Source organism: Equus asinus, chromosome 4, assembly GCF_041296235.1.
Source record: "Equus asinus isolate D_3611 breed Donkey chromosome 4, EquAss-T2T_v2, whole genome shotgun sequence".
Taxonomy (NCBI): Eukaryota; Metazoa; Chordata; class Mammalia; order Perissodactyla; family Equidae; genus Equus; species Equus asinus.
In genome coordinates, this window is record NC_091793.1 from 40,701,587 (window position 1) to 40,714,145 (window position 12,559).

Sequence of the window (12,559 nt, forward strand, 5' to 3'; positions counted from 1 at the left end):
TTTGGTGTTAAATGACTTCCAGTTCTTGAAAGCCAAACATGGTTTAAGAACAGTGAAAGGCTTTGCACGAATCAAGAAACCAGCTGGAAATAGCATGGATGTGAGAGTCAGAACTGGGTTAGAATTCATCTGTGTCACTTACTGGCTGTGGGGCCATTCTTAGTATCTCTGAACCTGGCTTCTTTCTCATAATAACCTCTCTCATAAGTGTTCTGAGGATGAAAAGAGAAAACAGACCTGAAAATCCTTATACATAGTTTTTGGCTTTCAATAAATTGTCCCTTCCCACTTCCTTCATATTTAATCTCTGAGTCTAAGAGAGAGACGGAGTTGTTTGAGCCATCTCACTAAGATAGAGTAAGAAAAAATAACAATCAAGATGATCTTACAACTAGCTTTTAGTTATTTTAAAATGGACATTGAGCACCTCCGATTTGCTAGCTCTCTTGTCAACTTTGAAGCCACCTTGGGCCTTCATCTGAAAGGGACCCTAGATATAAAGATAAACTTGTTATAAAACAGCCAGGTAAGTGTTCCAATTGAGATGTAAACAATCCTGGTTTTTATGCATTCTAAATTATTTCTGAAGGTGTCCTTTTTTTGCATGTTTTAATGAGGCTTTGAGGTCAATATGCAATACCTTCAGAATTGTGAGTATCAGATGTAGTAATTTGGAACTCAGGACAAAAATAGTATAATGAACTGGTGCTCTGAGAACAAATATAGATACTTGGATTATGCTTCACAGCCCTCCTGTGTCATCTTCAGTGACCTATAATTTCACTTTATTTTCTCTGCATCAGAAAATACTGAGATGAAAGTACTCCTGTACTGTAACACTGACATGGGTTATTCTGCTGCATTTTGAAAATAGAGAATTAAAGAAAAGAGCAGTGAGTTGAACCGTTTAATGTTTTGGTATTTAGTTTTTACTCTTTTAGACTATTTCTAAAACACATTTGCTGTTTGTTTTCTTCATTGCCTTTATAGCACTGATTCCTCGATTTCATCCTCTTGTCTGGAAGTACGAGGCTTCCCACTCACATCTTGGTTGTGTTATACCTCCAGCATCTGCAATAAATGGGGTTCAATGAACAAATAGCAGAAGATAATCAATTTGTTTGTTTGTTTGTTTGTTTGAGCCCTTGCAGTGTATTTGTGGTCTTTTTTCCATAGGGAATGAATAATAGCTTTCTATCTTTCTTTCTTTCTTTTTTTTTTTTTTTGAGGAAGATTAGCCCTGAGCTAACTACTGCCAATCCTCCTCGTTTTGCTGAGGAAGACTGGCCCTGAGCTAACATCCATGCCCATCTTCCTCTACTTTATACATGGGACGCCTACCACAGCATGACTTTTGCCAAGTGGTGCCATGTCCACACCCGGGATCTGAACTGGCGATCCCCAGGCCGCCAAGAATCGGAACATGCGAACTTAACCGCTGTGCCACCCGGCCAGCTGCAATAATAGCTTTCATCACAAATGATTTTCACTGAAGGAATAATTGAAATAAGTGCAAATATTTGATGAGTAGATTCAGCACTACCGCGGTAAATTTGCCCTCTCATCACATGAAGAATGTCAGGCTCTGCCTGCCCCCCGGCCCTCTGACTGCGCTATACTGCCTCTATTCTGGGATAGGACAGCAAGCCAGCCCTCAGAAATTTCTTTTCCATGCTGAGTTTGTTGCTTTACTCAGGCTCCATAGCTGATTTTTGGTCTCCCAGGCAATTTGAGGTTCTTGACCTTTGTTCGGTTGTTATGTGGGAGACCCTGCTGTTTTGTTACCAGGTCTTTTTAGGCTGAGTGCCTGCTTTTGGCAAAAGAGAATCAGTTGAGCATATCCCTTGCTTTCCCAAATGCATGATATCCACATACCCTGACCCATCTTAGCTTCCCAGCTCTGTTCACACATCCCTTCCTGAATCTGAACGCAATGCAAGTCCATTACTTGGGTGGCATGGAACTTTTGCATTCTCTCTCCCTCTTGTCATTTTTTTGGTTTTTTTTTGAGAAGATTAGCCCTGAGCTAACATCTGCCAATTCTCCTCTTTTTGCTGAGGAAGACTGGCCCTGAGCTCACATCCCTGCCCATCTTCCTCCACTTATATGTGAGACTCCTGCCACAGCATGGCTTGCCAAGCAGTACCAGCTCCGAACTGGTGAACTCCGGGCTCCTGAAGTGGAACGTGAGAACTTAACCGCTGCACCATCGGGCCGGCCCCCTCCCTCTTATCATTTTTAATTGATTCCTCAGAACTTTTGGCTCTCTTTCTTATTTAATGAGCCTAATAGCAGAATTCTACCAGGCAGATAATTATCAAACATTTTTCTATTTGAGAAAAAAGATATAAGGGAGGGGATGGAATCCATTAATAAGTGACCCTGTTTGGATGAAGAGTATGTTTGCAATGTCTATTCCTATGGATAGCGAGGACCCACTCCCTGGCTGGACAGTGAACTGTATGAGGGCAGGGACTATGCCTGTCATGTCCAGTACTTGAGCCCCAGTTCCTGGCCCAGCACAGTGTCTGGCCATTGTGCGCACTAATAAATGCTCATTGAATAAATAGACTTTTAAAAATTGGTTAACTTTGGAAGTTGGGGGTTGTTTTCTCCTTAAATAAAATGATGTACGTTTGCATCAAAAGATATTGTACTTTGTTCCTCAAACTTTCCTGTAGTTAAAGCTGATGTATCAGTGACAATGGTGAAATATTGATCAAGGGCACGTGTTTCTTCTGTCTGTGGAGTGTCCACATGTCCTACAGAAGCCAATCACTTTCTGGCAGTTCAGCATTTCTAATCTCTGCTGATGCTCTTGGGAGGTTGGCAGGTGATAATGGTACCTCAATATCACTTATTCTCTGAAAATCAGTTTGTCATGACATACTGATTTCCCTTGAGCACTCAGGTTGCATTAGCCCCATGATGACTTCCAGACAGTAATTCTGATGGGCAGCAATAAGGAAAGCACAGGGCTTCTCTCCTTTTCCCAAGTTAACTGATCCCTCTAGAATCACATAATTGGGCCTTCAATGTAGAACAGAATTTCTCCTCCTCAGCACCATGACATTTTGAGAGGGATAACTTTGTTTTAAGAGCTGTTCTGTGCATTATTGAATGTTTAGCAGCAACCCTGGCCTTTACCTACTAGATACCACTAACACCACCCCTTCTCTCAGTTGTGATGATCAGTAATGTCTCCAGAGTGACAATTTGGTTGCAGTTGAGAATCACTGTATGAGCTTTCATGTAGCAGGCTTTATTGACTGACTGTGGCAATGCCAGAAAGTGATATTGGCAGAAAATGACCTGGTAATTTTCTAGCATTGCCAAAGCATAGGGGCAATTATTGTGGATGGATTAATGGATATTCAAGAGTTTCTCCCCAGTGTGAGCCAGTCACCTAGATAGGAATCTGTGTCCTTTATAGCTTCCCCCTTATCTCACATCTCATCCCAATCCATCCCTTATAACAACCATTCCAACTTGTAAATGCTTCTTCTGCCTTCTTGTATTGGTAAAGCTAAAATGCTAACTATCCCAGAGTCTAAAATGAACAAACTAACATTTCTTGCAGATCTGCTATGTGTCACTCACCCTAGTAACATATGCATTATCTCATTTAATCCTCTCAGCCATCCTGAGAGAGAAGTTTTCTATACCGAGAAGTTTTCTATACCTGTCTCACGCATGAGGAAGTGGGAGCACAAGTTTGCACAGCTAAGTGGTAGAGTTTGAATAATAAGCAGATCTTATGACTTAAAATAATATTTTTATCCTATTGTTCAAATCTAATCAATATCTACTTGAAGTTTAATCAATATCTACTTGAAAATTGAATCAACATCTACTTGAAACTGTAGTTCTTGGCTTGTTAATAAGAACCATGTTATGAAAGAAATGTATATGAAAGGTATATGAATTTGGTTGTATGAAAGGTTGTATGAAAATATTCTATGGTACTAGAACCATAGAATATTGGAGAAAAGGGGGCTCTCAGACATTATTAGACTGTGACCACCTTGGAATCATCATTGTGTCATTAAACAAATATGTGTTGAGGGCTACCTCAGCGCCTGGACCTCTGTACATCAGTCAAGACAGACCAGACCCCTGCCCATATTGAACTTGTATTCTAATAGAGTAGACATCCAGTACACAAGTAAACAAATGAATAAACTATATAATTACAGATTATGGTAAGTGCTGTGAAGGAAATGAGCAGTGAGAAGAGATGGGGAATAATTGGGTGAGGGCCTGCTTCTTCACATAGGGTGATCAGGGAAGTTGTTTTTGATCCTGACACCTCCCATAACACTAGACATAGTGTACTTCCTGGAAAGTGTTCTTCTCCTTGAGTACTTGGCACAGTGCTCCTAAACTTTGGTTGTATGAAAAGACCATAATTTTTTTTCTTTGTAGCCACAGTCTAAAAACCTGTAGTAAGTATATTAGTTTCCTTTTGCTACTGTAACAAATTACCACAAACTTAGTGACTTAAAACAACACAAATTTATTATCTTACAGCTCTGGAGGTCTGAAGTCATCAAGACGTCAGCAAGACTGTTCCTTCTGCAGGCTCTGGGGGAGAATCTGCTCTCTTGACTTTTCTATCTTCTAGAAGCCACTGGCATTCCTTGACTCGTGGTTCTGTCCCCCATCTACAAAGCCAGCAGCATAGCATGTTCCATTCTCTCTGATTCTGACCCTCCTACCTCTCTTGTAATTACATTGGGCCCACCCACATAATCCAGGATAATCTCCCTATTTTAAGATCCTTGAGTAATCACATCTACAAAGTCCCTTTTGCCACATAAGGTAACATATTCACATGTTTCAGGAATTAGGTCCCTTTGCGGGCCTTGATTCAGCCAATCATAGTCAGCAATAAATGTTAATTTTATTCCCATGTCCATTGTATTTTACAGATGAAAAACTTAGAAGTTAAATTGCCTAAAATCACTCACTTGGATACAGCTTTAGATCCTGTACAGTTACACCATCTAAGTGTATCGTCTCTATTCTCTCTATATCCAAACTCTGTTCTTTTCTTTATAGCACTCACCGTACTTTACATTTCTTTGATTATTTGTTTTGTTTACTTATTACCACAAGGGCAGGAAGATGCTTTTATTCACCAAGGTACAGTCATCGCACGGCTCTGTGCCTGACACGTAGTGTGCACACCTCTAAAAGGTTTTCAAATGAAAGAATGAATAGTCTTCTATATGCTTGAGTAAGTAGTACCCAGTCTCCTATAAATTATTCTGCACACTGGCTTCTGACAGGTTAAAGATCCTTAGCCATTTTTAAAACATCAAAGGAAAAAGTGAACTTCAGTGTTGGTCCATAATTCTAGTTGGTCAAGAAGGGGCTCATACCTTAAATTTTCTCATCCACTGCTGCTGAACTTTCCTTTCTGGTGTACTGCAAAGCACTATGCATTTGAACATGGTGTTCTGTGCTGGCAACTCTGATAGACAGTGCTTTATATATGGACGTGTTAGCATCAACAGTCTTTTGGGAGAGCCGCTGAATGGCTAACTTCATGATTTCAATTCATGATTAAAGAAAGAAGAAAGGAAGAAATCTAACTGCCTGCTTTGTGACTGCATTAGGTTTTCTCTATTAGGCCTTAAAGCAGTAAAAAGGGGGGGTAAAATGATGGTTCTTACTGAACCATGCAAGTGGCATGTTGATGGGTTTACTTAGCAAGTTGTATGGCACTTAAATGAAAAAGTTAAAAAAAGTATGTTATTTCCAATGCAGGTAACAAGTTCTTAGAAGTCTTAAATGGAAGTACCTTATGCTAGACAATTATGTGAAGGAAAGCTAAACAAACACAGCACCTTCTGTTATCACGGAAAACAAATTATATTTATATTATGGAGGTACTGAACTTTGCTTCACATTTTCCTTAATCTTGCCTTATGGAGACACTATTTGATCAAACATGTTTTGTATCTGACATCTTTTTCTCTTAGGAAATAATATACCTGTCATTCAAGGTGTTGTTGAAACAATGAAAAAATATTAGACCGACGGGAGATGTCTTCTCTTTTAGTATTGCTTCTAAGATCCCAGATCCTTAACCCCACTTGTCATGTATTTACTTTGGTTCCAGTGGCCAAGGATGTCAACATTCTTTTTGATGAATTAGAAGCTGTCAACAGTCCTTGCAAAGATGATGATTCTCTCCTTCACCCTGGAAACCTGACCAGTACTTCAGATGATGCTAGCAGATTGGAAGCAGGGGGAGAGGTAAGAGTGTGTGATTTCTTAAAAATGCGATTCTTGATCCAGACGGGAACCTGTGAAGCATATTCCAATGGACTGTTTAAAGTCTCGTTGAACTGTAGCTTCCTGGGAAACAAATAGTAGGTCTTATATTCCTTTGATATCGCCCCAAGGATCTGGCACATTTCAGCGATCCTAAATCTACCTATGCTCAAAACAAACTTTCAGTGGGTCGTGCACTTCCCTTCTTATACTTAAAGACATTGTAGGGGAGGAAGACTTTTCCTCTATCTAACGTAGGTTCGTCTGGCCGGAGAAGGAATTAAATTCGCATGAGACAGAATAGCAAGAGAAAATTAAACAAAGCTTTATGAGGACCATGGCCTGGGGCCTTTCTTCCTGAAGGGAGAAAGGGCACCTGAGAAGTGGGGTGCAGAGAGTGGTTATATACCCCCAAACAGGGTGTTTCACATGTGATTGAAATGTCCCTCCCACAATAGTCACAAGTTTGCCCTGTCCACAGCACTTGATGGACACAGCTGGAGGCAAGTCTATTGTCTTGAGCTGGGTGGTCACAGGTGAGTGCAGCAATCAGTTCCTAGCCTAAGGAAAGATGCTTAATCCTTAAAGAAATGCCAACGTTGGGAGGGGGAGTCAATCATGGGAGATTACCACACAAGTACAGTAAGCAAAATGCAGCTTTAAGTCCTTGCCTTTGGCATCGATTAAGAGTTTCTAGAGAGAAGGTCATCTCCCCTTCCTGGTACAGAGAGGGAGATATCTTTACAGATGGAAAATTCCTTTACAATGTAAATGTCTCTTACAAAGGGTAAACAAGTTCTACTTTTCAGTTGCTTTCCTGTCTGCAAAGGAACCAGCCTCAAATAATCATGCCAAAGAGACATATCTTGGGGTGGCCATTTCCAGGTCCCCACAACATTTTGTCTATACAAAGGGAGGTTCTTAAAACCACCTATCATTTTAAGATAATTTGCATTCTGGGTGTTGCTAACTAGTAAAAAGTAAGATTTACCAGGATGGACTTCCTTGTGTAAATCCGCCAGCACACAGAACAGTGACGCAAAATGGACCAGCTCTCAGAATGTGTTGTCTGAAGCCTCTTTGAGTTTCCATTTGCCTCTGTAATCTGGAAACTCATTGCAATTGTAAATAGACCCATCTGTTCATATGTAATTTTGGAAAGAGAAGTCTTTTGTTAGTGGCGTTCACTGTTGCTCAGGTTATCAGTGGAGTTTATCACCTTTGTACATGCACTCGGTACAGGTAATAGGAACACAGCATCAATGTCATTTATTTATTGCATATTCTTAATTTTTTATTATTCCAGAGCCAGTTAATCATTGAAAAGATTACATCTTTGAACAGGAAAAATTGTTTTCTTCTACCAAGCTTCCCAGATCTGTCCCTTCAAACCATATTTTTGTTTTTTTAAACAAAAAACTCATTCTGTCTTCATCTCTTCACACAAACACTTTGAATGCCATGATGTGGCATAAAGGAGCGATCTTGAAAGGAACCTCAAAAGCAGCTAGTCTCATCCCCTTAGCTTACAGATGAGGAAATGGTCTCGGAGAGGTTGGGACTTTGCTACCTTCCTCCTGATGCCTTGGCTGAAGCCCTGTTTTTGCAGGCAGATGCTGATGTGCTGAATCTACAAGACAGTTCTCCTGTTTGGCAAATAAACTGTTAAGAAAGTGTTTATTCGGGTAGACTTTTGAGTGTGTCTTAAGGCAAAAGCTGGCAAATGGTCAGTAAGGATTGGTCATCAGTTAAAAACGTCTTCACCAAAACATGGGACATGGTCATTTCCATCCCTCCTGGCTGACATTCTCCTTTTGGATGAGGTTGCATGCGTGGCACTTGTGCAAGAATGTGGATTCCAGCGAAGACTTTGGAGGTGTGGCATATGTGCCTTCTTCATACCACTATTTGGAAACTGGTGTACTAAGTAGCTCGTACTTGATGGTCTCTTTCAGTGTTGTACATGGTTAAAACAAGCCTATGGAGCCTGGATGAAAATTACACCTACTATTTTTGTTCTTTAATTTTTATATATGTAATCACTACAAAATACTATTTGTAACTTATATTTAAGTTATGAAGCATAATAAAATCAACACCTTGAACCACTATCCAACATATGAACTAGAATTGTATTTTTTAAATTATGGTGGCAACCTAATTGTAGGTTTCTGACTCCACTTGTTTTTTTAATGTAATGGAAAATTAATATTAGCAAGTATGTGAGTAGAAAGGATTCAGTACTGTTTTGGGAAACTTTTGTCCAGATATTCTGTGTGTTTACATATATACACAATTATCACAAAGTAAAATGTTTTTCTTATATCTTATCTCTTTTAATGTTATCTTATTTCTTATTTTTCTCAAAAAGTTTAAGAAATATTGAATTAGAATATTACCAAAACCATCAAAGTCACTTGCAATCCCATACCTCTACCCTATGAGAGGTACCATCTTCTTGAATTTTTGTGTTTTTTATTCTCTTGCTCTAAAAATAGTTTTGCCACATATGTATGTAGCCTTAACAACTTCTTTTTAGATTGACTTTATTTTGTGCTTTATAAAAAATGATCATGTGGTATGAAGTCTTCTGTGACTTGTTTTTTTTCTGTCAATGTTGTTTTTAAGATTTATGCTTACTCTTAGATGCAACTATGGTTCATTCATTTTCACTGCTGTGTAATATTCCATTGTATGACTTTTCTACAACTTACTTATCTGTTTGCCTGTTCATGAACATTTGACCTGATTCCTGTTTTTCATTTTCTACTCTTATGGACAATGCTGCTATGAATATTCATGGACATGTCTCCTAGTTGCTTTATCAAGAATACCTCTAGGGTTGTGTGTTACGCAAACATTCTATTTTTTAAGATAATGCTAATGTGTATTCCAGAGTAAATATGTCAGTCTTCATTCCCACCTGTAAAATATTAGAATTCTCAGTTGTTCCATATCCTTGACAATGTTTGGTATTGTTAGGTGTCCTAAATTTTGCCCGTTTGATTCAAAGTTTTTTCCAATTTTTATTTTTTTTCTCCTCTTGTTTACATTTTTCATTAATAAAAATGTAATTTTGATAAACACAATGAAAAATTAATTTAGTTTTAATTGTTATTTAACATTACTCACCTGGGGCTGTTTTGCTAGTATCTTAAACTGGTCCCTTTCTCTTTGTCTGCAGACGATGCCAGAAAGAAACAAATCAAATGGACTTTACTTCAGAGATGGAAAGTGTCGAATTGACTACATTCTTGTATACAGAAAATCCAACCCCCAGACCGAAAAGAGAGAAGTATTTGAAAGAAATATTAGAGCAGAAGGATTGCACATGGAGAAAGAGGTAAATAGCTTGGATGAGACAAAATAGAAATATGCATCTACTCATTTCAAGAGGCAATTTAAAATAGAAGCAACTAGTCATTATGTTAACTGAATGTTTCGTCTGGTCAGTTTGCCAATCTGCAGTGTTCAAGGAATGTTCCAGCAATTAGACATTTGCAGCACATAAAACTGGGTAAAATGCAATCGCCCTCTCTGGAGGTTGTTTTCACATTTCAGGAAGCATAATGGACTTGGGCATCCTCACACCAGAAGAAACTGGCTGGTTTGGCCAAAAACAGCTGGAACTTACAAAATGATTCCAGTTTTAAGAGCCATTTGCATTGTTTTTATCAGGTTCCCAAACTCAAGAGTTATCTTGAGTGTGTGGCTCTACCACGCTCCTTCCTTCCTCTCTGCATGAAGAGTTTTAAAAGAAAAATTTAGTAAGGAATGTACAAGAGGCCCAGCCAGGCCTCTGATAATAATCTACAATGGGATTGCTGTGCACCCAGAAATACTGTGCACATTTATAGAACTTGGCCCTGTTAGCTGGATTACATAACGCTTCTCAGATTTTCCCTAAACATTGTGCAAAGTTTCTGAAGCTTTTCGGAGTCAATAAGAAAAACATATTGACAGTTAAAAATGTTTGCTTCTGATTCTGCTCCTCAAACCTGAGGGGACAGATCTTGGAAATCAGGCACCCGGGATTTTCTTTGTACAGTGCTGGTTGCATGCTGATCTGGGGACACTTCAGATAAATGGGATTTTTCCAAATCTGATAGATTGACCACAACTCTTGAGCATCTATAAAACAAGCAGTATTTTTCTGGAATGTCTCCAAAAAGAGAATTAGAAAAATGGTGAGGTGAGTGTGGCCTTAAGGGAAAAGGTTCTTCTCCTCAGGAAAGTGGAACCAGATGGCTCAAAAGACCATCTCAGTTGGGTGTTCCCCAAGAGCAACAAATGGAATTAAATATGTTGTTTTTTCCACTTTTGTGAGGTTCCAGAAATTCTTTCATGTACCTATTGAACATATCTTTGATAACTCTTGTTCTTCAAGTTCTTTTGAAACAACTCTATAACTCTTTTCCTAACATTAATAGTGCATTAATATTTTCACCCTTAAAAGTCATTCCTTCATCTTTTGTTCTTTCTGCTAAGTTTCAAAATTTTTATAGAAAGAAATATCTGAATTGCTACATGATCCTAAATAATGAAAGTTCTTCCTCTGATCCGTTCTCTGATCCATTCCCATCAAAACTAGGTAGCTTTGTTCAATTAATGAAAGATGTATATTTTAAGCTTCATAACTATTTTCTCCATTCCTGGGGTTTCTTCTGCATAGGTCTTTTCAATGTCATTTCATGAGTTGTTAGTTAAAACTCAAAAAGCCTAATATTTTTCAAATAATACACATTACAAAAGAGATGTGTTGGTCAGTAGTCTACTATGGACCATGGTATGATGATGGACTGTTCTTGTGATTTTGATTGTATACGAGATAATTCTGTTTGGTTATAATTTTTAAAAATTTTAATAGCTAGGTACTTATTTTAATGTATACTAGAAAAAATAGCAATTGAAAAAAGAGTGATGTCACCATACGGCAAAACTTCATAAAAATTTACCTAATCATCTCTTCCTCCCCTTACCCTCAAAAGTTCTTCTCTGGGTGGCAGCTCCCTTATTTCTCCTTTTTCCCACAATCCTCTATTCATAACCAACAACTAGGTTTTCCTCTTTCTGGGGACTTCTTTCTAAGCAGCCTTTCCCAATGCTTGGCTCCAGTCTCTCCCTGCTGCCCATACCCTTTGCATAAATGGCACAGTTGGCTCTAAGTCAGCCTCTGAGCTCTGCTTGGCGTCCTCACAACCTCAGCCAACTCAGCAAGAAAAGGGGCCTTTGCAGGTTCTTCCCTTCTTAGGAGGCAGCAGGAAATTATAGATAAATTAATTTTTCCTGTCACAAGTAATTAAAATAAAATGTCCCTTGGTTGAACAGTAAACAAACCTGTGTCTACATTGTGTTATTAGATTTAGAAACCATCAGAAGCACTCTTACTTAAATCAAGTGTTTTATAAACAGCTGCAGCAGAGAGACTACAATTTTATTATTTCAGCTTCCAGAAGTTACTTCAACCTTTTATACATAAAACAAAGAACTTAGTTCAAGGTGGAAAAGAAAAAAGAAAAGCCAGGAAGCTTACTGTGATTCCATATATGTCTGAAATGATTAACACTAGGTACATCTTATGAGTTATTAGTATCTTCTTCATTAGCTGTGTGTCATGATGTCCAACAATTATGGCAAACATGTTTCACAGACATAGAGGCTTATGTTTCCAAGTGGATAAAGACAGGCTCTGTAGTTAGACAGTTTGACAGTAAGGAGAATGCTTCTCTCTTTTAACATTGAATGTCAAGAAACACAACTAGGAGAGTCATTAATTCATGATAAAAGTGAGGACATAGTCAAATTTAATCTGTCTTAAAACTTTTGCCCCTGCCTGATTAGTCAGCAGGTTAGTGCTTGCTTTGGCACCCTGGGTCTTTAATATTCTGTAACTCATCTTTCACATTAGCCGAGAGAAAGCCAAAGCACAGCAAAATTCCCAAGTAAGATGTCATTAAGTTCAAGTGATTCACTTATTAGTGTCTATCTGTTTAAAAAGATCCCCTTCCTAAAGGTAGACTTATATATATAAATTCACATTTTCTATTTTGATATTTTTTCGTGTTTAATTTTATGTCCATCTTTGACCCTTTGGTACCTATTTTGAAATCATTATCATCAATAAGAAGTTTATCTTTTCCTTCAAATAAGTAGTCAAATCATGGATGACTTGAATTACTTAGAATATGTGAGTAGCAGTTGTATTAATAGAACTTTCTTTCTTTCGAATCATGCAGAACATGGGGGAAACCCCATGTCATTACAGGCATTACAAAAT

General features: G+C 38.3%; 1 protein-coding gene across 4 annotated transcripts in view; it reads left to right on the forward strand.

The window, feature by feature from the left end:
- ANO4 (anoctamin 4) overlaps positions 1 to 12,559 on the forward strand; it is a 380,754-nt gene that overhangs the window by 205,751 nt on the left and 162,444 nt on the right. For all 4 annotated transcript variants that reach the window (XM_070507139.1, XM_070507138.1, XM_070507140.1 and 1 more), the window contains 2 exons: positions 6,128 to 6,264; positions 9,467 to 9,625. In XM_070507139.1, the coding sequence (XP_070363240.1) occupies positions 6,128 to 6,264; positions 9,467 to 9,625 (296 nt within the window). The remainder of the gene's footprint in view (positions 1 to 6,127; positions 6,265 to 9,466; positions 9,626 to 12,559) is intronic.